General features: G+C 36.9%; 1 protein-coding gene across 7 annotated transcripts; it reads right to left on the minus strand.

Moving 5' to 3' along the window:
* Window positions 1-852: 852 nt before the first annotated feature.
* On the minus strand, window positions 853-24,604 carry CRMP (Collapsin Response Mediator Protein). 7 transcript variants are annotated; one of them, XM_089588686.1, is made up of 10 exons: window positions 24,543-24,604; window positions 22,907-23,307; window positions 17,437-17,531; window positions 17,064-17,376; window positions 14,446-14,625; window positions 12,303-12,416; window positions 8,503-8,735; window positions 2,116-2,452; window positions 1,326-1,797; window positions 853-1,251 (listed from the first exon to the last, which is right to left on the minus strand). In XM_089588686.1, the coding sequence occupies exons 2-10, from the start codon at window positions 22,943-22,945 to the stop codon at window positions 1,172-1,174; spliced, it is 1,863 nt and encodes a 620-aa protein (XP_089444812.1). In that variant the 5' UTR covers window positions 22,946-23,307; window positions 24,543-24,604; the 3' UTR covers window positions 853-1,171. The 7 variants fall into 7 exon arrangements, with proteins under 7 accessions (XP_089444812.1, XP_089444817.1, XP_089444811.1 ...); XM_089588691.1 differs by lacking the exon at window positions 8,503-8,735 and adding an exon at window positions 4,449-4,681 and having other exon boundaries at window positions 24,520-24,575; XM_089588685.1 differs by having other exon boundaries at window positions 24,520-24,575.

A 24,604-nucleotide genomic window follows, 5' to 3' on the forward strand; every position in this document is an offset into this window, starting at 1 on the left:
TTTATTTATTCATTTTTTTTTTTTTTTTTTTTTAATGTTAATTTTATATCGGCCAGCATCAAGTTTTTGTCGATGCATAGAAAAATTGTAGTGTACTAACATAATTATTATTTGGTTCTTGACGCGCACAGACGACACGGATGAAAATATATTTTTTCATCATACAAATTCTCTGGTGATTATTTGCTTTTAAACTACATTCAATGCTCAATGCCATTTATGCAACGTAATTAAACAATTATCAAGACATTTCTTAATTAATGTATATACGTGTATATATATTTTCCTTTTTTTTTCTTTTTTTTTTCTCATGGTAACGTTTAGCGTCTTATATATAACAATTGTTACAAATGTAATCATGTTTCAAACGATAATACGCACTAAATACCTGTGACTACGTGTATAATAAACAATTACGTAATGCAACTTTGTTCGCATTAGCCGTATTCTAAAATTTGTCGCTCACGTTGCTAAAATTATGGAAAGGAAAACATTTGATCGATTAACCGCAAACGTAACAAAATCTATATCAAAACATTGATTTTCCAGAGTACTTGACTTTTTTTTTTTTTTTTTTTTCTTTTTTTTTGTAGTTGAAACAAGTACATGATTTTCAATTCCGTAATACTTTCAGAGTCGATAAAAGTGAATTTCGTACTGCGTGGTGCAGAAAAAAAATTACATTAAAAAAAGTCGAGTAATGTAAAGAAGAGAACAGAGATACAAAAAATTGACTCGTGTGCTTAAAAAGATAGAGTTTCTTCACCCAACATCAGATTATACATATAGATATATATTTATATATTTTTTTCAATAAAAATACATAGCAATCAATAATAAACAGACTCTCGATTTCAACCAAGAACATTTATATATATGTATCGATAGTGTAAGTATATGTATATATGTAAGTAGACGCTTAAAGCCTACGCGGTCGTCATGAAATAGGACATTCCAATGGTCCACGCGCGCAAAAGAAAGTGAGAGAGATTCTCTACACGTACATACTTAGCTGCAACATTTCCTTTTTGGCTGCACTTTTTTTTAATTATTATTTATTTTTTTTTTTTTACATTTTCTATTCTCCTGATTCCCACTTCAACACCTCGTTCATTTGTCCCGTTTGATTTTAATTCGTATGAGTGAATACATCGTGGAGATACAGCTAGATTTACCAGAAGCCACCGGCACTGCGTCCACCCGGTGGGTTATTGACACGGATGCAAGATCGCGATGTCTCCTTGGTATCCTCTGCAAAAGTTAACAATTATAATGATAACAAACGAAAAAAACCATGGGATGTTGAATGAGTTAACGAAACGCACCGCTGATGGAAAAGGTCGAGTCCTGGAGGTTCCTCTGTCCCTCGAGGCGCGGGCCCTTGACCGAGGGCGTGGCTATGGCTGAATTAGGAAGAGTCGGGGTCGGACAGATGAAAGGTGCCCCGGGCCTACAGCCGCCCATGGGCTGTTGTTGGTGGTTGTGATGCCCATTGGTCTGGTACAACGCTTCGTTGTTCTGGGCTACCGCTGCAGCCGCTGCTTTGGCCAACCTGGCGGCTTCGCGGGCTTTGGTCAGAATGGCGTCTTCCTCGGCGAACTTGCGAGCATCGGCCTCGCTGCGGGCCACTCCGCGCGGCTGCTTTTCCCGCTCCTCCACGCTGTCGTACACATAGTACGGATAGGCCAGTGTCTCGAGGAATTTACCGAAGCCGTGAACCACCTTGATATCGCCATCGTCCACGCAGACTCGGCCGCCGACCACCACGTATTCCGGCACGCCGTGGATCTCCATACCCTGCGCAAGAAGAACGATACTTTTATGAATTTCCGGCTTACATGTACTTTCCTGTCCATCGTTTAACATTGAAGCATCGATTTTACGTACTTTTATTGCGAATTTACAAGCATTTGAAACATGTATCCACCTACTATCGAGTAATTGTTTTAACTTTGTCTTTTAAGATACATATTTGTATTGATTGATACCGAGTGTAGTATTGGCCTTCAACATAAATATGCGTGAAAAAAAAAAAAAAAAAAAAAAAAAAAAAAAAAATCCAAATATTGTAAATAGTAGTATTCATGTTTGTTGGCTTCGTTGCATTTCACTGACCTCAAATATGTTAAAGTCGACGGCCTGGTGGTGGGTCTCGGCTGATATGGTGCGCTTCTTGGTCGGGTCCCAGACGAGGATGTCGGCGTCGGAGCCGACGGCAATGACCCCCTTCTTGGGGTACAGGTTGAAGATTTTCGCGGCGTTGGTGGAGGTGACGGCGACGAAACGCGTCGGGTCCATCAGGCCCGCGTGCACGCCCTTCTCCCAAACGACGGACAGCCTGTCCTCCACGCCGTTCACCCCGTTCGGGATCTTGGAAAAGTCATCCTTGCCCAGGGCCTTCTGGTCCGCGTTGAACGTGCAGTTGTCGCTCCCGGTCACCTGCAGCCCGTCCCTACAATCAACATTCACACGTCACAACCCCCTCGTCCCATCATAATCCATCGATACAACATCTACACTTTATGGATTATCTTGTAAGTCACTAAATGCACGGAACTCTGATGCCACCCAATCCAGCCCTCCGTTAGCTTTACAAGCGTGGAGAGAAAAAAGAAAAGAAAAGTCATTGGTTTTCACCCACCACCGGTTTCACCCGATGCATGCACCATCATCGATATTCCACTCGACAATGCATCGAGCCCAAAGAGGAATCAAGCGGAGAGAGAGAAACTTGGCCAATTATTTGTTGTGAGTGAGAACAAGTTGAAAGAGAAAGAGAGCCTCGGGTTTGCAATGGAAAAAGCTGTTCTGGACGTTGTACTCAGAAAAAAAAAAAAAAAAAAAAAAGGTAGTGAGACGTTAATTGTTACTATACCCGATGGATGTCGGCCGAACTGGTATGTGTAGGTACTACAGGTTTCACGGTGTGTAACACGTGCGAAAGTGCATCTCTCGAATGAAAAAGGAAACACAGTGAGAGAGAGAGAGAGAGAGTAGAGATACTCGAACAAAAAACTAACAATTTCTTGTGCCAACAGCTCTCACGCGTACATTTGTGTGGGTATTTTTAGCAGGTGTGCGGAAAAAAAAAGCCCAAAAAAGTTCGAGTGACTTGATAATCAATCCTTTAATTATTGAAATTTAAACCTAAGCGATCCATTAGGAGTATTTCAGGTGTTTTTTTTTTTTTTTTTTTTTTAATTAATTTAAAGCTTACCGTTTTGCAGGTTTAGGAATATTGCTAATAAAAAGATAGTCACGTAACAAATCATCCAAATTTTCTTGTACATTAAACATCTTGTAAAACGTCTCGCGACTGTCTTCAGAAATGACTTTTTCGCCACGTATAGCTTAACCGGGGTCGGTACCGCTACTCGGCTATCATTCGTTTGTTCAGAAAACGTAAACATCGTAAAACAGCTAGCGCGCCTCCTGCCTTTATTCTTGCTTACCAGAGTTGAACGCAAATTAGTATACCAACCTGTACTTTTTTTCATATTTTTTTTTCTTTTTTTTCTCTTTACTACTTCCAGAGTAGTATTATATTTAAGGATCCAGTTAAATTGATCGTTTGTCACGGCAATCGTCAGCTGATTTACAAATTTTCACTTTCACTAAACATATAATTAATTATACATCTCGCCCTACGTGCATACATCCAAAGTACCCGCTCGTGAAACAGTCATTTCGAAATACACAACTTGTCTTCAATTATTTGAATTGAAGTTACACAGAATTACGTAAAAGTTACAATTACTAATCAATATTTTTTTTCTTCATTGATACTTTCTAAGTATGCAACGTAGCAAGAAACAATAATAACATTTTTCAACGTATACAATATGATACCCGTCTTTCGCACTTCAAAGATATCTTTCTTACAAAACTGCCCTCAAGTTTAAATGGAATTCTACGAGAACAACATGATGATGGACATCGACGACTGGACTGTAAAGAAACTGAATGTATATAGATATAGAACTGTCATCTGAAAAAACAATGTAGCCCCTATATCCGAGTACGAAAGGAAAACTAAAATACTAATAGTATAATTATATTTAAATATTTATTAAATCGCACAAATTAATAAAAAAATTCAACCCTCTCACCTACACCTGCTTCGAAAAGCCTTCGATGACGCCCCTAATCAAAACGAGTTTTTCAACCACAAAACAAAAACTCAATCAACAACTCTTCCACTCGTACATCAACAATCTATAAACGTATACTGGACGCAACTACTAACGACTCCTGATGTACATGTAATATCAAGTATGTATTACATATATAGTAATAAGGTTGAACTTGAGAAACGGACGGAGGTGTAATACGACAACACCATATAATACGCATGATTAAAAATTCTTGTGATCAATACCCGAGTATATAAATATATAGGTACTGACAGGGAAATATGTATAGGCGTGTGTGTGTGTGTAAGTACTTACTGGGCGAGCTGCTCGACGAGATAGGCCGGGGTCGTGGGGTCGGGCCTAAGGGGCGGGCTGGTGACGAGCCTGCGGGCCTTGGCTGCGTCGCGGCCGTACTGCTCGGCCCCATCGATGCCGAGACTCGAGGCCAAAGGCTCGCCAAATATTGCCGCCCCGTCCGCCCGTTTCGCCGATATTATGTCGGCCGCCGATTTGCTCGTCACCCGCGTCACGTATAGCGGGCAGTTCAACTGCAGTTTCATGCCGATGGTGGTGGTTTTATTACAAGCGATCATATTACAACAGTCGTCGTGGTGGTGGTAATCGTTTAGTTTATACAACGTGTAGGTGAATAAAATGTAGGTCACTTGTTGGTGTAGTTCATTGTCAGGGCAGTGTGTGTGTATATTATATATATATATATTAGTTTCTGCAGAGTCAGTGTACCTCATATACGCGGGGACGAGAACTACGACGTACGTTAGTCAACGAGTTTCAATTAAGCAAATACTGTCATTTCTCTTGGGTCAAAAAATTTAAAAACTATATCCACTCCTTACTTTTGCATTTAATCATATTTATTTAAAAAATTAAAAATTAGCCTGCTGATGGACAGCGTTGACATGTCCATATTGCTTAAAGCAATTAAACTCATCGTCGTTTTTTTCGCGTAAATATATGTGAAAAAACCAAAGATAAGTAGTTACCGGATCGAAAAATAATTTAATAGACGTTTTTTGTCGTAATTAAATAAAAATGTTTTCCACTGTAAAATTGTAAAAAAAGTTGACTCTCCTACGTAAATTATTTGTTCAGAATTTTTAAAAAAAGATGAAGTATCCTTGCATTTTAATACAGGGAAAAAAGAGAAAACGTTCATTTGTTGACTGAAAAAAAGGGAAGAAAAATTTAAAGTTGGAAAAAATGAAAATAACGTCGAAAAGTTAGACTGATGATGTAAAAAATAATACGGACAAATGTGTAACATAATCATTAAGTGGCAAAATCGTGCAAAAGCAAAATCGTAAAGGTACAACAATTGATTCCTTTTGAAAAATATAGCAGTAGTGACCATGCATTAGATGGCGCAGTATCGGTGTCGGGCACTTACTTTCTATATCTTACAATTGTCAAGACATCTGTGTAAATTAAAAGTTAGCTTCTAATAAGCTTCTACGCACTACAGGGACTTTTTTAGACGTACCATCTACTGCCCGTAATCTGATAGTAGGCTACATCTACCTACTTTTTTTCTATACTGGAAACCTCGCACGTGTTCAAATAAGAGATGTATATATATATATATATATATATTTGTTACGATTTCTTACCAAAACTCCACTATTAAGTTGATATTGGTTATCTAATCTCAATCAATGGATCGATTTATTTATTAACACCATCGCCTGTCACAGATTTCAAAACTACTCGATTTTCTTTCTGAGTTCCTCCCGCGTTTATTAATGTATTCTTATTTCTTCTTGAATAAACATTTGAAACGTTTGTCGTACATTCAATAGGTTGAGAAAAATAAAAATGCATTTTAAGAATAAAAGTTAGCGCTCAGGTTTTCCAAGAAAGGTGCCCATGTCGCAAGTTGTGCGTGGGAGTACGAGAGTGCGTCCGCGTCTGTCATTTTAACATCTACGTAAGTTTATATGCGTGCAATAGATATACAACAAACATATATGCATCTGCAATTATAAACTATAATAATGGGCTTGTATACGATGATGCAGATTGTATAAAAGTGAACCAATACTTTTTCTAAGTAGTATAATTGTCTACAGATTGATGGGTTATTGGGTTGTGCAAAGCAGTGTAAAAAATACATTGGTAGATGGTTGCTAAAATATAACGATTTACAAATAGATACGCATGCATACTGTAGTCACTTCAATGAGGTAGTTACAACATACATAAATTTCATAGGATAATTTAATGATTGGAGCTATTTGCAGGATGTAGACCCGGTGATCACCAAACTGGCGATGACAACCTCTTCCTCGTTTCTAAGTTGTCCTATGCTTTAAATTGTATCACCAATAAAAAAAATGGAATGAGAGAAAAAAATACAAAGCTTTAAACCCTGAATATACACATATAAATCAACTTAAAATCGAATGACTATATTGGTATCACTACCTACTCTATTCCTAAGCTCACCATCTCTACGCCCAGCGAATACAATTCAATTACCCCATATGCACCTTATATACACATCTACCACATCATCGTTACATTAAGCAAATACCATATGACTGCTGTGCTTAAGTTCATTCGCTTGGTTGAAAAAAAAGTATGCAATGGAAAGGTAATCCGGTCCATCAATCGACTCTCCTTTGATGGTCTGCAGCAGTCGCGGCAAGGCATTGTGCCTCTGGCTGGTTTTCTTTTACTTTTTGAGGGAAAATACTGCGCAACTAGCAAAGAAAGTTGCCGAGACCTCGATGATTTTCCCGTGATCGCTTACTGCCGCTCAGTAAACACTGCATTTGTCTGCTTCACGACGTGCGCTTACCACTACAGAGGGAAGCCGAAGAGAAAGAAAAAAAAACAAAAAAAAAAACATGTTTTTTGACCGTACAACTTTGCGAATTGGCGTTTTACTAAAGTGAATTTCAAAGAGTAGTCGTACATCTCATTAGTTTGAAATATTACCTACTTTAACTATAGCTTAGTTGCGTTGTTAACTTTCTTCTAGAGATAATAAAATTAAAACTTTGAATCACCAAAATGACTATTAATTGTTATATGCATGTATAAATGCATGCTGGTTATTTACAGTGTTTACCGCGTTTCAGAGCACAAAAGTAATTACCATTCAACTATACAATATTTGAGATTTACAGCCTTTGCTTACACAATTTTATCGTAATTTATTTGAAAATTTTGAAACTTCAATCAGCAACATTGTTTTGAAATGTTTTTTCAAACTTTTTAATATTATATTTGATGACTTCTAAAAATTTTACATAATTTTAGAAACATTAAAAAAGTAAATACATAAAAAAAATTTATTATAAAAATAATTATTTTGCTTAACAACTGCAATGTCAATTTGAAAAGTTACACTGACACTGATGCAACCGAGAATTGAATACAAAAATCGTAAATAACAAAAAAATGTACAACAAAAGTATTTTCTTTTCGAAATCGTTTAATAAAATTAAATTTTTTATCAGCCAGAGTGGGCAATATAAAAAAATTTTTTAAATTTCCCTTCGAGTAATTTTGGTTGAATGTTGTTTTACGATTTCGAGTGTATTATGTAGTTTCTCTATTTCTTAACATGTGTCATTGACTAAATAATAATCATTTTATTCGCTTGGATACTTGGAGAGGAATCGTGCATATTCTATTCATCTATACCTACACGTATATGTAAAACGAATATACATATATTTTGACAAAACCGTAAATGTAAGTATAACAATCACATCCATGTATCTTCATGTCTACATTTTCACGTTTTAGCTGACTTTCTATCAGTATACCATTGACTTTCATTCACGAAAGCTAACATTACATAGAGACCAGAAAACATCAAGTTTACAAAATAAAGTCGTAAAAGATACTTGGATACCAAAAAAAAAAAAAAAAAAAAAAAAAAAAAAATACATCTATGAAATCACATCTAAATCTACGTATCATTCAAAGTAATGTGTAAATATATTTGGAAGGAGCGAAAAGCACCCCATATACCCCATAATCATTATCTTTTTCCATCAGCTCTTGACAAACCAAAAGTTAAAAGTATATAAAGGGGCAGTAGGTACAAAAAATACCTAATACGAGAGATGGCTGGATGTAAGAGGACAATAGAGGAAAAAAGCAGAAGGAAGACAGGCTGAGCCAAGCCAGTTTATCTTACAGAAGATGCATTCATCCATACGTATAGCAAATCTTACATTATATTGTCTAGACTAAACATGTGGCAAAGATAATATAAAGAATGATAATGAATTAGAAGTAGGTATATTATACCTACTTGTGTATGATATTAAAAAAATACTATTATGGTATGGAACAACGTAATAAGCATGATGAGTAAAGGTGTGCATGTACTTACGAGTTGAGCTTCTTCATGAGCTCAGTGGGCGTGTCGACGTCAGGCCTGAGCGGTGGACTGAGCACGTGGGCGGCCGCGTGCCTCCAGCACTGGTGGCTGTAGCTCGTGCCATCGGCCCCGAGGGCCGCGGCTAGGGTCTCGCCCCAGACGCACACGCCGCGTCCCCGGGCCGCCTCGACCTCCTCGGCTGCGCTTCGACTCATCACATGCACCACGTACAGCGGGCATGCAACCTATCGTTCATTACAACACGAGCGTGCGTTCGTGATACGTTCGTTGGCTTTTCTAATCTATATACGTCCTGTTTGAGTGTCGGGTGCAAGTGGTGGCGAAAATTGTGAGCACAGGCAACGCTTTCAATTGCGATTTTTCGAAACTTTGGTTTTACAACTCTATAGTATAGCGAGAACACTCTTTTTCTTTTGTCTTGTGTATGTGTAAATGTTTTCGTTATTTTGATGCCAAGTTTTATGCAAATGCAGGTTTCCACACTGCAGGATTGTCCGCATGAAATTGAAATTAAAAAAAACATTTACAATATTAACACGAATGGAAAACTTGTTTAGCGATCGGCAAACGCAATAGTGCGTAATTGTGGCTTTTCATAATTTTATCAAACATCTCGATGATTCGTATTGTTTCGAAAAGTACCACCCAAAGTTGGGCAGGGTTATTGGCCCCTTTAGTAGCGGATTTATAATGAGGAAGTATCAAAAAAAAGGGCCGTGAGAGGAGAGTGCGATCAGATAGCCTCTCCATCCGTCGAGCGATCAGCGGCTCAGTCGTTGGTTGACGCGATTTCGGTTTTAAAACAACGTGGGGACGTATGGACCAAGAAAATGAGATTTTTTGTGGAAAAAAAAAAAATAAATAATAATACCATCCAAAATTTTATCAAACTGGCAAATTGTATAAAACATTCAATGCATCGACCGATATAAGTATTGATAGACATTTCATTGAGGCAAATGGAAGAGAAACGAGAATTTGTATGTCATTTATATATATCGAAAGTAAATATTTTAGTAAAAAAAGTTTTGCACTTTCAAGGAGTCAAGAAAAAAATCTATGTGATTTCGTCCCATCGCAATCCAGAATGTACTTTATTTATTGTGATTTGTTAAATTCAGTGCTCCTCGCTTTGTGCACGCCATTATATGTTCACTTTATATTCTTATTATATTAAATATACTTGGCCTACTTTTACTTTTTATTTTGCGAAGCATCGATCCTATTATACCCGCAAGTATTTACGATTGATTCTATACAATTGCCTACAAAATTGTTATCTAATACTTTTATGAATTCAGTCGTTACTTTTTCATTACAAGTTTTTTTTTCTCTAGCGTATTTTTAGTTTTATCATGAAAAATTGGATAGCCCATTCAATACCATCGAATTGAAATCTTCACAAGTAATTAGGTGTCGGGAAAAACAAAATTAAAGAATTTCTTTTTTTTTTTTTCACAATCCTGAACAGAGTATAGTCATTGTCACTAGCTAGATCTATAGTTGGTATGAAATTCCCTCCACTTTTTTGTAGTAAAAAAACGTACGACAAAAACGTGTGGCACCGAAATTATGAAAAAAATCTCTTAAAATAAATAAAATAATTTGCTTTATTTAACACAGAACAGCTCGAAGTATGTAGCAAAGTGCTTGAAATAATTATGGCAGCTTTTATTGTGAATTTATGTCTGTCGAGGCCCATTCAGATTCTAAGCAATTCCTTTCCAATAGATTTTGGCTACTGGTACGAATCATTTATACATGTATTTTTTTTTCCAATAAAAAAAAAAAAAAAAAAAAAAATATCCACCCCTACAAAAAATAATTTTTTTATTCCATCATAATTTCCGATGGTCTAATTGATTTTACTTCTGGGTTTCGCCCATCATTAAAAATATTTATAAAAAAACATGACTCTTCCCAATTACTTTCATCGACATAGGTAAACATTGAATTTTGTATGATACCATTCGTTTTAATAGAGTCGAAAAAAAGAGGGTTTTTCCTGCAGCGTAAAGCCAGTTAAATAGCCCCAGCTACCGACAATGACAATTACTCATCGTAGAATACGAATTGTCATGTCCACGGGGAAGTATGACTTGAAAAAACGTATTTGGAAATTATATTTTCCTTTTAAATCACCTCGTAATGAAAGTACTCTGATCAGCAAAACTCAAATAAAAAAAAAAAAAAAAGATAGAAAGGTGCAACGGGAATTAACAAAGAAACGGTATAAGGGACCGCTCTTCGCCTCCTTATCGCATTGTATTATTTCTTATCTTCCCAACGTGAAAGCTACTCCTATTCTTTTACAACGCCTCGCGATTCAGGCCAAAGCGTGTTCGTGGCCAATTTGGCACGCTTCCTCGCCTACTTTTTTTTCCGTTCTCCCCTTTAGTTCGCCTCAGTCAGTTGTTTTGGTACTCATATGCACTTGATCGAGCGTATGATGGGTGCACACGCTCATGTCACAACTTATACTTCAAACATTTATTTTTTTGCACGCGTAAGCATTGTCAATGTATCCGAACGCGTTGTAGGTGGTATAAAAGATGCAGGACATCAGAGTTTACGTTTAATTGTTCGAAATCGATTTACATATGAAATAGAGTACACACCTAATAATATGTACATTAGCAAAACAAATTTTATGCACGTATTATACTGAAATCACTGATAATCTTAAATTTCAATAGCCACCATAACTACATTTTAATTTTTTCGCAAACTCGAAGCTTCAACGTCCCGTAACTTTTTATTTGATCATCAATAACGTTAATCATTGATCGGTGCTCGTTTTTTGAAATTTCAATAGCATCCAACTTGACTTTTTTTTAAATTTCTAATTTAACAATAAAAGCACATACAGAGATATATGGATAATTCTAATAACAATTTTACAGGTAACTGAAGCAATTATGCTACGCATACATGTACAGATGCACAATACAGGTATGCACGTGGACTTTATACGGTAAAGTCATACTTGTGCATTTTTAATACATACAGAGAGTGACGCATGAAAAAAATACTGATCTACACTACGACAGCCACTGGATAAGCGAAAAAAAAGACGAACATCAGACGTTGCCATGCAATCACGGGACACGGCACGAATAAAGATACATTTAGAAGGGGAAGCATATACAAACATAAAATGTGTGAAGAAATAAAAAATTTTTCAATACACAAAAAAAAAAAAAAGAAAGAAAAACACTACAGAACTGAAACGGTTTAAATAGGTAGTAGGTAGGTAGGGTCGTTTTGTTTGGGAGGATCAATTTTTCCCAAACCCTCCTCACGACTGTCAGGATACAGTGTCCAGGAAGGAAGGGAAACGGGGCCGGACCCTCGATATCCTGACAGGTAAATTCATCCAGACAAACGATGTTCGCGATGTAGAGCAAGATCGGTTGGTCGAAATAAATGGAAAAAATGGGTTGGTTTGGCGTCGAGTGACATCGATTTTTGGATACCTCGCAACACATCGTTTGCCTGGAAATTAACCATACGGTCTGATGACGGACTTTTGATTTTGATGGAGTTTGACTTTAAAATTTTCGCAAATATAAGTAATGTGACGGTCCATCTCGAAGACTCTCTCTAATATCAACGTCCGCAATCAGACCCTACAGTTGTAGCTCTTCGGCTATGCCTACACTTAAATACTATACTTGGGAAGTCAGCGCTTGAGCGCATCGCTTGTTCGTAAGTATATGTGAGTGTATGTATGTGTATAGTTACGTATACGTGAGTATATTGTGCGGTAGAGAGTGATGCTCGTCGCTCACCTGATTGGCAATGATGCAGGCTCGGTTGACGGCTTCCGCCTCGACTTCCTCGGGCCGAGACATCTCGTGGCCCTCGGGGCCCGTGATACCCGCGGCCAGCAGCTTCTTCGTATTCTGCAATCGCAAAGTGCCGACGGCACGGTCATCAAGCGCCAGATAAATTTTGCCCTCGAGAGAATAACAATTTTTACGTGGTGCTAAAGAAAAAAAAAAAAAAAAAAAAAAAAAAAAACTCCGCAGTGCGCAATACTGTAAGCAGCGGATGGGTGGAACCAGCATAAATCTATATAAATATATATATTTAAACTTCAACACATCCTACACCGTTTATTTGCGTAATAATGATAATAATCGGCTTATACTGGCTGGTTAAGTATATACTAAGTACTGTAGGACTCGTTTTACGTTTATAACTGTGCGCGTAAGTGTGCGGGTACTTATAACGTACGATGCAATCGGATATTATACAGTTATTGATACATGTCTGTTGAAGGAAAGCGGTAAAAGCATTGCACGTGTAGGTACTTGACTCTGGCGTTGGCACGTTAATCTTTAGAAAAAAAAAAAACTGATTGCGGAGTCGCAATCACAGAAGTATTGGAGTATACGTGTGTTTTTTGCCAAATAATAGCTGACAACTGTGTAATAATAACTTAGTATTATGGCGCGAGAAAAAATGTACTGATATTAAATGAGTGCCACTTTCGACTTGTAAAGCACTTGACGTATTTTTTTTTAATGATTTGGAAAATTTCTTGTAAATCGACTAGAATGCAAAATAATCGCTCGCTATGCTTTTCGTTTCCTTGACGTATGTGTTGTGCCTTGACGGAGACGCAAAAATCAAAGGAAATACAAAAAAAAATTTGCCAATGTTGAAAATAACTACCACGAGTTGTGTACACGTGTACGGTAGATAGTATCTCCGTACTCGAACGATGTATGGATTATTATTATCGGTGAGGCAATGATAGGTACAAGATCATCGAGCTTCTTATCGAAATCTGCTGATGCAGAAGAGTTGGCCAACGATGATGATGATGTATACCAACCTCGGGACTCGGGTGAGAACGTAAAAATGTTACAAATGTAACTTTATCGCTATCCGTGAATATCAACGCGATGGAAACTCAATGGAAGCGGAAAGTTTTTGTTACCATAACTTTCCAGTAGCTTGTATTTGTTAAAAAAATGCACAGCCAATATCTCGGGACGTGAAAAGCCAATTTTAATGGTATGGGGCTTGAAACTTTTATTTCGTCCGTACGTATTTTAATAGTACTTAGTTATAATGGTTTTATATAAAAAATTCACGACTTAATTTCTAATTTTGATCTTACAATTTTCGAAAACCACATTTTTTATTATTTGAAAAGGTATAAATCATTATTATAATGGAATTCGTCTAAACGTATGTTTTATAGTGAAATTATAGTCTGAGTAATAATTTTCAATTTGAGTAACAGTGATTTTACAAATTTTTTCTAGTTGAGGATTACATTTAAAAAAAGCTGTCTATAGCGTCAACGGTGAGATATCGGCTTGAAATTTTGTGGAAATGTTACCCTTTATTTTTTTCTGTATTAATCGATAAAAAAACTTTCAAAGATATGTTCATTTTTGTATCATCCAGCATGTGTACTGGTATATCATCCATCTTGTTATCCGATAATTATCATATCTTAACATCTTAAGTCAATTTTGATGATACAGGGCATACAATTTATACTATCTATTGAAAGGACTAACATTTTTATCTTGGATCAAAAATTTTGTAATTATCTCAAGAATGAGACGGAGAAAGCTAATGACCATATCAGTAAAAAGTTGACAGTGGTTTTCACTAATCAAATTTACATTTTTAGAACAATATTAATAATTCAAGTCTAAAAAAATATTATAGTATAAGGATATCAACTGGCAACCTACATTCTTGCGCTCTTTTAGAGAATCGTGCAACAGCATTTCACCTAAAAAAAATACTGTGGCGGCCGGGTCACGTTTTTAACTACTCCTCAACACGCGAGAAAGGTGTGGGTACACCTATGTAGGATAATTCACCTGCGGTTATAGATCAGCCCCAAACTTTGAGTCGATCGGCAAGTATTATAAGGTCAAAGTAATTAAATACAAAAGCTCGTACCTCATAAATGATATCGCCGTTTTCGGCGTGCACCATCGCCACAGCACCGAGGCTCTTGCATATCTTGAAGGCCTCTATCAGTTCTGGATCCCTCAGCATGAACAGATCGCGATACGCCATGAAGAATTTGAAACTATTCACACCAAATTGCTGAACCAACGCGGCCATCTCCTCTTTCGTCTGTAAAGTAATCAATGCCATTTTGGTTATTATTATTATTTTTTTAATTCAATTCATCAAATATTAATCCAACGGTGGATATAAATTGCATCCTGTGAAATGAAATTTAATATCATCGATGAAACAACGCTGCCACAGTGCTATCATCGTTTTGGGTTATCCCATCAAATACATACATGTTCATTGTACACGTATACCAGCATCAATCAAGCATATCAACCAACGACCTCTAAACTCCGAACTTTTCAGTATTATTGAAGTTGGTCGTTCTATTGACCGTCAATAATACCTACACATCACGTGCACGCATACATACACTTAGATTGTGGAACAAATGTTTTGGAATATTTTCGACGTGAAATTAGGTGTCAATTTTAGGTGTATAAATGTATTTAAAGTAAGAAAACTTCAAGCTCTCGCAAAGTATACTTAACGATCGTTACATTCTCGAGAAAGTCATATCAGATTCAAATTGATGCCTTTTCAGTTCTACGATAAGAACATGTTTGAAAGGTCAAAGTATCACGACCTCGTAAACGTGTAGGAAAAATAATGAATATTATACAATCTCTTGTCAAGGTGACGTTTGTGATCCATTAGGAGAAAAAAATAGCAGCGCAGGAGTAGTCGAAACTAGCTACTTGCGAGTGGAATGGAAAAAACCGAATTCAGAGTAGGTAGATCTTAACTCGTGATATTTTGGTGAGCTTCGATCGGGTCTATGGCAACAGCTGGCGCAGAGACCTAAATATACCACACGCAGTGGATGAATCTAGCACCTTGCCTGCCGGTACTTATGACTGGTGTCAAAGAGAGAAGGAAATATTTGGCTCCGCTCCACAAGCCGAGTTCGTCGTCTGCTCTTTCAACTATTTTCATTAAGCTTCGCTCCAAAAGGTTTAACGGGGTTGCTCAAAAAAAGTAAATAAAAGTGCTTGGAGAAAAGTCCAAACGGTAAACAGTGCTTGGAGAAAAGCCTAAACAATAAACGTAAGAAAAGAGGTGTTGAGCTTTAAAATTCAAACCTTTAAGAATTTTATTGAATTTTTTGAGCCGAAACTTTCTTACAACGACCACCTTTCGTTAAAACACATAAATTCAAGCTTATTTTTAACTCTTTACTTCCTTTCTTTTAACGAATCTGCACGACATTTTGGTACTTAGTTGTTTTAAAATAAAAAAAGTGCTTGGTTGCATATACACATTTATATTGATAATGCAAAAATGGATAAATCATTATTGTTGTTATATTTGAAGTATTTAAATGTATAAATAAAAATTTCAACTACACGCTTTAAAAGTATACTATATTAACACACTTGGACATACATAAATATACAGTATGATAAGGAGCGGTGTACGAGTTATATTTGCGGAAAGGAATTTAAATATGATTATATAAATTACAAAATTTTTTATAAAATGTAAAATCGTTATGATGGTTCTTTATTTAAATTATATTTGAAATGACACTCTTAAGGTTGTTCGAATGGAGCGCACAGAGGGATGAAAGCAAAATATACAAGTGCTTAATCACCAAGTTGTGCGGGTGACAAAAAATTTTTTTCAAGCTTTACGAGACACCAAAGTTGAAACTTTCGAGAGAATTTCTCATGTATTTGCTGACGGAGCGTTGAATCACACGCAGATATATACATGTATATGCGTCCATTAGACTACGGAGAAAAGGAGAGCAGAGTCGCTTGCACCGCAGCCAAGAGAGCACATCTCTCTCGAGGTCGTCGCACCGATTGTCCCGTACCATACACATATATAGTACCTATTATGCACGCGAAGAGTATACCTGCGCTTACATAACATCATATATACACATATACATGCAAGTAAACAAAGTACAATACCTGTTCTCGGCGCATGATATACGTCACAATGTCACACAATGATTCACACGGCCGCATGCGGATCTGTACATTTTATGAATGTATGTACCAATTACCTACCTCACTTGAATTAAACGTACACTGCTATTATGTATACCCTCTCACGCGCGATACCTATGACGTACCCCATAGATGTGAACGCGTCTACGTCATATTATATACATCCGACGTAACGAGATAATAGAACTACTTTACTATACAACATTAATTAATGTGAGTACAACTGCACGTAATAAGTAGCTTTGCATTTGGGTTTGAAAACGTTTATGGTAAAAATATACCGATAGGAAAAAAAAAACTACGAAACACAGCAGCGGATTTTAAAACGTTTATTGCCAACAACTATTGGAATTAATCCTGAATTCTGATTTTTTTATTTTTTTTTTTTTTTTTCTAACCGAGTACCATAAATTAATAATATTGATAATACCATGACAGTGCAGAGCAACAATAAATTTGAAGAAAAAGTACAAAGAGACGTATTACGCGCATACAATTGTTCGTGTAACATATGTATAATGTCCTATACGGGCTTACCTTGTTGTTCCATTTGGTGATGGCCACGTGAAGGGCATAGTCGCAGCAGACCTTCTCGTCAGCGGAAGTCCTGTACCTGTCGTAAGCCTCGAGTAGGGTCTCGTCGGCCCTCGGTATGACAAAGTCGATGACGGTGGTAGTGCCACCGGCTACGGCGGCCTTCGTGCCCTGGTAAAAGTCATCAACCGACGTCGCGCCCATGAGCTCGAGCTCGAAATGCGTGTGCGGGTCTATGCCACCCGGCATCACGTACCTCCCGCGCGCGTCTATGGTCCGGGTACCCCCGGGGATTATCAAGTTCCGGCCGAGTTGCCTGTAATTGCTCGTTTTTCATCCCAACAACATCGACATACATTTATATGTAAATACTCACTTGATGATGCCATCTTCGATGTAGACATCGGCATCGAAAACGGCATCCTCGTTGACGATCTTGCCATTTTTAATGAGCAATCTATTCTGCGAGCTCTGCAACAAAAACCATTTTCCCAAATGTTTACTTCTTACATCAGTTGCAAGCAGTTCGGGTGGACGTGATATAAAAGTACCATCGATCGGATCGTCGCAAAACCACCACCACCCACCCCACATCTGCAACGTTGCGTCGCGACTTCCGAAACAGTCGTTTGTGTGGAAAAAAAGGGGACAATATAGAAAGGGGAATAAAAGGCCGCGACGCAACTTCATCCCTATTTATCTCTCCCTCTCTCTCTCGTCAACCCCTATACTCCATACATGTTTGCAAGTTTCACGGTTTATGGCTACCCGAGAGTGGCGACGGCGCCTGAGCACGGAGTATGGATTTTATTCAACGGTGCCGTCTCGTTGCTGCCACACCATGCTGGTGCTTTTCAGAGCCCCCCGCTCGCATTAATAGCTGGCTCGACGTAAGAAATTTGTTGGCAAGAAGATTTGGGTCGGAGGGAAATTTTTTTTCCCTCTACTGCTACAACGCTGTTTTATTAAATTAATACGATTGTTTGAAATAATCGAAACATCCTCTTTTTTGCTCTTGGGATACATATATGTACTGGTATTGAAAAACAAAAAATGGTTGTTTAGCATACAGAGAATTTTTCCTGATAAATTAGGGATGATACTTTTAGCGCTTTTTTTTGCCCAGTATATCAATTGTCGCGAATGCACGCGTGTCACAGGCTTGTCTATGTGTCTATTGTTGTTTTCACCTTTGTATTTTCTTTTGTACACGTGTACATGTGCATTCGTGAGTGTAGGAGAAAAGAAAAGTCTACTATACATGATCGATTCCACTGAAAACGATATTTTTTCGAGGCACGTTTTCAGCACAATTGTTTTTTTTTTTTTTTTTTTTTTTATACCTCCATCAATACGAGCGAATTTGCTAAATAAATTAGATATTTTAACCCATACAGTTTTCGAGTAAGACTGTCGCTATGTTTCAAAATTGCGATTTTTCAAAATTATGTAGTTCTAAATCAAATACAATGAGACTTGTTAATAACTTCAAACTTTATGTACATGGAATAAGCAAAAAAAAACCTAAAAAAAATATTTATAAAATTTTGGAAAAAAATGAAAAATATTTATAAAATGTGCTCAAAATGCATTCGAAAATTATATAAAAGGTTCAATGATCACGCCTGATTTGTTTATTAATTATTCAATTGATGATAAAAAATTTTCCTCTACTGCTTGTCCTGAAGATGGGCTTGGAAATTTTTATCTTACACTTGTGAGAACTGGAGTTTTTTTTTTTTTTTTTGTATGCATACTCATGAGAAAAAAGATTTTATAACAATGTACTGCTTTGCCTACAATAGACGGCTCACGGTAAATGATGTTCAAGAGATAAATATCATAGTTTTGTTGATTAATTAAAAAAGACGATTGAAATCACGGTTAGGATCAATTGAAGAATAAAATATTGGTGAAACAATAAGAGCATGATAATTAATACCTGAGAAATGAATAAAAAGTAGAGTACAAGTCACAAGTATACAATATAATACTATATGAAGGTGAAGGAAAGATAGCGGGACAAATAAGTTTGTGCATGATATATGGCTGCTCGAACTACTAACTGTTTCTTCTTGCGCTTTGGCCTTTTAAGGAAACAATAGCGTTGTTAATCAGTGCTCATTCGTAACATGGAGAAATAATTTTAATCAACTTTATTCTTCTTTCGCTCAATTATGCGTGAAATACATATGCACACAGATAAATGCGCGTAATTTTATTCACAAATCAAATGTGAACTTGTCGATAGTACTTGGTTCACTTGATTTCGTCGAAAAGAGTAGCAACATCATCTTTAGATATATAGAATGTATAACCGATGTAATCCTTGTTCGAATAACTTATCAGCATTGTAATGAAGTAAATACATCGAAGTTATTAAATCCTTTAAAATAAAAATGAAAACAAATAAGTTTACCACACAACGAGTGCAAAATATAAAAATGATTTGTTTAACGAATAAATATTCACTTTGTTATCAGGGAACAAAAATATTGAAAGAAGGTTTTGTGAATCGACGGCTGCGAGCAGGTGCTTTGAAAATAAATACCAAATGTTTATCATTTATTGGTTTAGCTTGAACGTGATGAAAGAACTGTGTGTATCACAACACTACTGGGTATGTTTTTTACATAATAATCAGAGTATATGTAAGCATATAATAAATAATAATCGCGCAATGTTGCAATGACGTTGTCGTCAAACCAATAGGAAATATAATTAAATCAGCCAAATGGCACTTGCACGTGAACTTGATAGCTGTTACACTTAATATGCACGCAGTGAGTAAAGAGAGGGGGAAAAAAAAGAGGAGGCGGTGGCCGGAGCAGGTGCGAGGCCGGTCGCTCTTGGCACTCGTTTCCGGCGCATGCATTCGCCGGCGGTCATTTGCAAATGTGAATTAGACCGTGGACAATAATACAGAGAGGCACAACCTCTATCTCTTTCCCTCCTCATCGTGCACGCTGCACCCATTATTTTTCCTGCGTATATATTATACGGAAAGGGCTCTCTTGTCTGCCTGACTACCTGTTCCGCCGCCGTAACGTGCCCGCTGTGAGCCACGAGAGGATGGTAAACACGCTACACTGGATTTTCACTGCGTACCTCCCGCCCCCAGGCCTTATCACTTTAAGAACATTTTTTTGTTTGTTAATACAGCCTAACTGCGAGGGGATCTGAGAATGGGGAGGGGGGGAGAGAGAGATAAGCCGGTGGTTTTGTAGTTAAACAGACCCTGCGCGTTATCCAGGACAGCACACAAGTACTACATGCATTGGATAATAAACTAACTGCGGGGAAATATTACAACGTATGTGCAATGGTGTGTGTATTTTTATGCCTGACTTTCATAGTACCATCGAATAACTATAATATACAACATTTTGGTCTTACTTGCGAAATTCTTACATTTTTATGCGCCCGTGCATCAAACGTGCGTGTAAAAAACAATTGAGAACAATTTTTTCCACAAACATTGTGTTTTTTGTATGTGTTCGTCAGGATTGAAATTTACGGGGGAAAAAAAAAACTGTTTACTTCAAATAGTCCCACGTTTAAACGATAAAAATTCAATATTTTCTGTTGGAAAAAAAAAAAATAATAAAAAGTATGAAATCTTGTTTAATATAAACAGCAGCTGCATCAGTATACGTTGTGGTCCATCAAAATTTTGTAATATCGTCTCATTTTTTTGTGCGAATAAGCACTTAATTTTTATCTCGTAAAATACTTGCTAAGTAGATCCAAAAAAGTTGCATCTTAATTGTGTACGAGTGATGAAAAAAAAAAAAAAAAAAAAAAAGTGGTAATTTCAACAAAATTTAATTAACTGCCGAGATGTAAACACACATATCAAATATCTTCTTCCGTCTTTCTTTTTATACAACAGTTACATAGGTAAGTGCGAGTAAAAAGTCAGAACTGGAGTCGTGTGACAGAAGAAACGAGCAATATGAGAAACATGGGAATGCTACGGATGGTGTCAAGATATGCATGAGTGAGTCAAAGAGATGAGACGACGTATTTCGCGATTAATTTGAAAAAAAAGACATATACGTGCCATAATAGCCCTTTGCTATAGATTAATTTTTTTTTTTACAGAATAATTTGTATTTCCATCGTTCAATAAAAAATGCAACAAATCATGTGCTCTGCTGTGTCGATAAATATTTTCTCTCTGACGCAGTTATTTTTTTATTCTTTTATCCAACATTCATAGTTCACTACTAGTGAATTAGAAAAAACAATTTACACTTAATTAACTTTTAAGCTTCCATACAAATCTATGTTAGCTTGCCTATAATAATAGTATCACAACAATTTAATGTTACGTGCTGGTTTGCAACAAATTATTGTATGAATCATGCCCAAAATAAAACACTTTTTTTCATACACCTCGAAGCTTTATAATCATTGAAAAAAGAAAAAAAATAATAATAATCACAACTAGCGTATTTTAAAAAATTGAATGTTATTGAAATAATTCCCAATAACAAATTTTTGAAAAAAAAATCTACGCTATAAATACTATTGTGTTTGCACAAAATTAAGTCTATTCGCTGCGTGAAAGTGTGATGCTGTCCTCATTTTTTGGAACTCTCCATTTAAAATCTGATTATATGATAATAAGTTGAAGCGAATAACGCTGGCGTTAACTTTGGGTCTTCTTTAATCCGAGGAATCAGAGTTGTTTTTTTTTTTTTTTTAGATGAATTAATGAGTTAGGGAAAATATGTGTTACAAATCTGAAGTAATGAAAAGAACAAAAAGAATCTACAAATAGTAACAACTATGCTATGTCTGCAACTTTTTAAAATACGTGTACCAAAATCACTAAATTGAATGAAAAATTCAAGAAACAACTCAGCGAAACAGCGTCGCATTGGAGCTCATGCATTTGACTGTTTTTTATTCGTTACTGGAAAAAATTGCACAAAAACTATAGAATAGTAGTCCAAGGTTGTCTCTTAATTTCTTGAGTACGATTCATTAATATTATTGTTTGAGTACAGCAGATACGCATAGTGGTCGACCCTTTTCTGAGTACTTCAATTCAGGTAAGAGAAATGTTTTGAAAAAATTACATGAAGTACTCCAAAATGTCTCGTATTTCGTATTTTTACTTGGCATCGAAACATCTGTTTATTTAATTTAATACAAGTACAATATTGAGACTTTGCATGCCACTGCCCCTTTTGGATCTCAATTATATTCAGTTGAAAAAAGTTCTAGAACAGAATTCATAAAATTGTACGTATAACATTGCGAAAAATGTCGAGTCACCGGCATATGACGCTATACCCATCCACCTATCGATCACAGGAAACTCGGAAAAACTAGCAGACTATTCGTTTTATTTTCGAGATGTCAGTAAGTAAGTATATTGAATGATAATTTTTTGTATTTATAAATAGCGTGGAAAATGTACTGTTAGTAACTCAATTTGCAAAAAATATCAGCTGTACTCGTGATTCGTGATTTTTACAGTGTATCGTCAACAACACTCTACGTAGAGTCAGCCGAGTGAGGTAAGACAAACATTGACGGGCGGAGAAATAACAAAAAAAATCTCAAGTACTCGATGAATTTTCGAACGTGGTAATTTCCAATTTTCAAATACTAATATAGGAAATGACCGCATGAGTCTATAAGTACAGTATAGTATATTTTCAACACGGCATTAACGCGTACGTTATATGGAAGGGTAATTTTTTGGCTAACCTAGAAGCGGGTGAGAAAAATCGATCGCCCTCCGTCCCGCCCCCCTTCCCCACCCGGCAGTCAAAGCAAGTGTTCTTAAATGTAAAAGCATAACACAAATAAACGTAAGTATAGGTACGTACCTGTAGGTGTATCGGCACCTTCTTCACCGGCGTACTCATCTCGAGGATGCTCCTCCGCGGACCAGGAAATAGTAGACGCACACAGGACTACCGCGCACGGAACACCAGCCCTTGCGTGTATAAGGACAACGGGAGAGCCGACTCGAGGAGGACGCGAAATCGAAGCCGGGGAAAAATAGTATATGAAGCCGGATCCCTGCTGCGACGAAATGTAGCAACGACGCAGGCGCTCCGAAACTCGCTCAATCGAACTTGTAGTTTGATGCCGTTGGGCGTATATATATATATTATATAGGTGTTTACTTGGGTGCTCAACTATCAGGCCTAGCTCGGTGGATTGATGCTGCTGTTCTTCTCGAGTCCTTGTCCCTCCGTTATAAATGTAGGATACTTATTCACACCTACAGGTATAAAAAAAAAGGCAACGACTTTAAAAACCCTGATGGCATCTGCAGGTGCACGTCTATTATACACATGGGTGATAAAATCTATGCAATATTATACATATATGCGCTCGGAGCTTCATTGCACAATTTTTGCACGGCTGACGGCACATCGTAAGTATCGTAGTAATATATGCGTACACACACACACACACACACACGTGACGTGCAATCATATATAGGCGTACCGGCTCGTCGAGAAAACAAAATATTACATAAATAATTATGCAAAGGAGATGATGATGATGATGATACACGACACACACGCGGTCTGTTATTCTATAACGGTCTACTAATAAACTTTCAACGTTGAAATGACATGCATGGGGGATTGGGGGACGCTCAAATTAACTCGGCGTTTTATACCTACACTAAGGGGGACACAAACACAAACAAACAATTCACTAAAAGGAATTAGGATGCGTATGAATAAATAAATTAGGTGGTACACCGTTGATATTATTGATCGGCTGGGGTAAGTATATGTGTTTACGTGTTTACACCAACGAAACAGGTACCTATACTTGGAGAATCGGACCCTTAGTTGGCCTAGCAAACAAATTATCAGAGCCGGGCTTTCGTGAGTTTGCCCCTGTGTACAATAATTCCAGCTAGTTATATGACTCTGTTTCCCTGCATAACACTACCATTCATAAAATAGCCTGTCTATACATCACATATACATTGCGGATAGGGGGCTGTAACTGCGAATTTATTGAATTAAATCTTATACACATACACACACAATGTTCAAGTATCGTTAAGTATACATGAAAATAAATTTCAAGGCTGTAAATTTACGATGGTCAAAAACAATGGGAACACTTTCTCGTATTGGCTAGTCAGTCCCCTTTTATATAATTTGAACGTGCACAAAACAGCCATACATCTCTTTCGTCGTCACCTACTATTTTTTCCTAAACTTTCTACTGTAGTGCTCCGCGCGGTCCTTCTACTACAGAACTACCACAATATACTATATTACATGGTACTACTACGCGATTTTGCTACTACACACTATAAGTATATAAGTACTACCAGTAATATTGCTAATATTATTGGTACTATGCTGTTGTTATATATACCGCCTATACCTCTGACCTCAACGAAAGCTACAACGGGTCTGTCTCGCACACACATTAATTATTAACAATTAAGAAAATCGTGTACTTGTGTAATATATATAATATTACGTTGTATGTACCACCGTCGGTTCAGAGCACTGGCGATCGACTGGCGCGCGCATCAACTCGAG

Source organism: Copidosoma floridanum, unplaced genomic scaffold (assembly GCF_036245765.1).
Source record: "Copidosoma floridanum isolate Cflo_tuat_1 unplaced genomic scaffold, Cflo_Japanese_pri ptg000007l, whole genome shotgun sequence".
In the NCBI taxonomy this organism is placed as follows: Eukaryota; Metazoa; Arthropoda; class Insecta; order Hymenoptera; family Encyrtidae; genus Copidosoma; species Copidosoma floridanum.

What these genes read in the sequence shown, in the direction of transcription:
- CRMP (XM_089588686.1), bottom strand. Translation starts at nt 22,945, where the DNA reads ATGAGTACGCCGGTGAAGAAGGTGCCGATACACCTACAG. An exon ending in CCTGCATCATTGCCAATCAG is followed by an intron (nt 8,736 to 12,302) that starts GTGAGCGACGAG and finishes AATGAACGATAG; the next exon opens with GTTGCATGCCCGCTGTACGT. An exon ending in TCGACTTTAACATATTTGAG is followed by an intron (nt 1,798 to 2,115) that starts GTCAGTGAAATG and finishes CTTCTTGCGCAG; the next exon opens with GGTATGGAGATCCACGGCGT.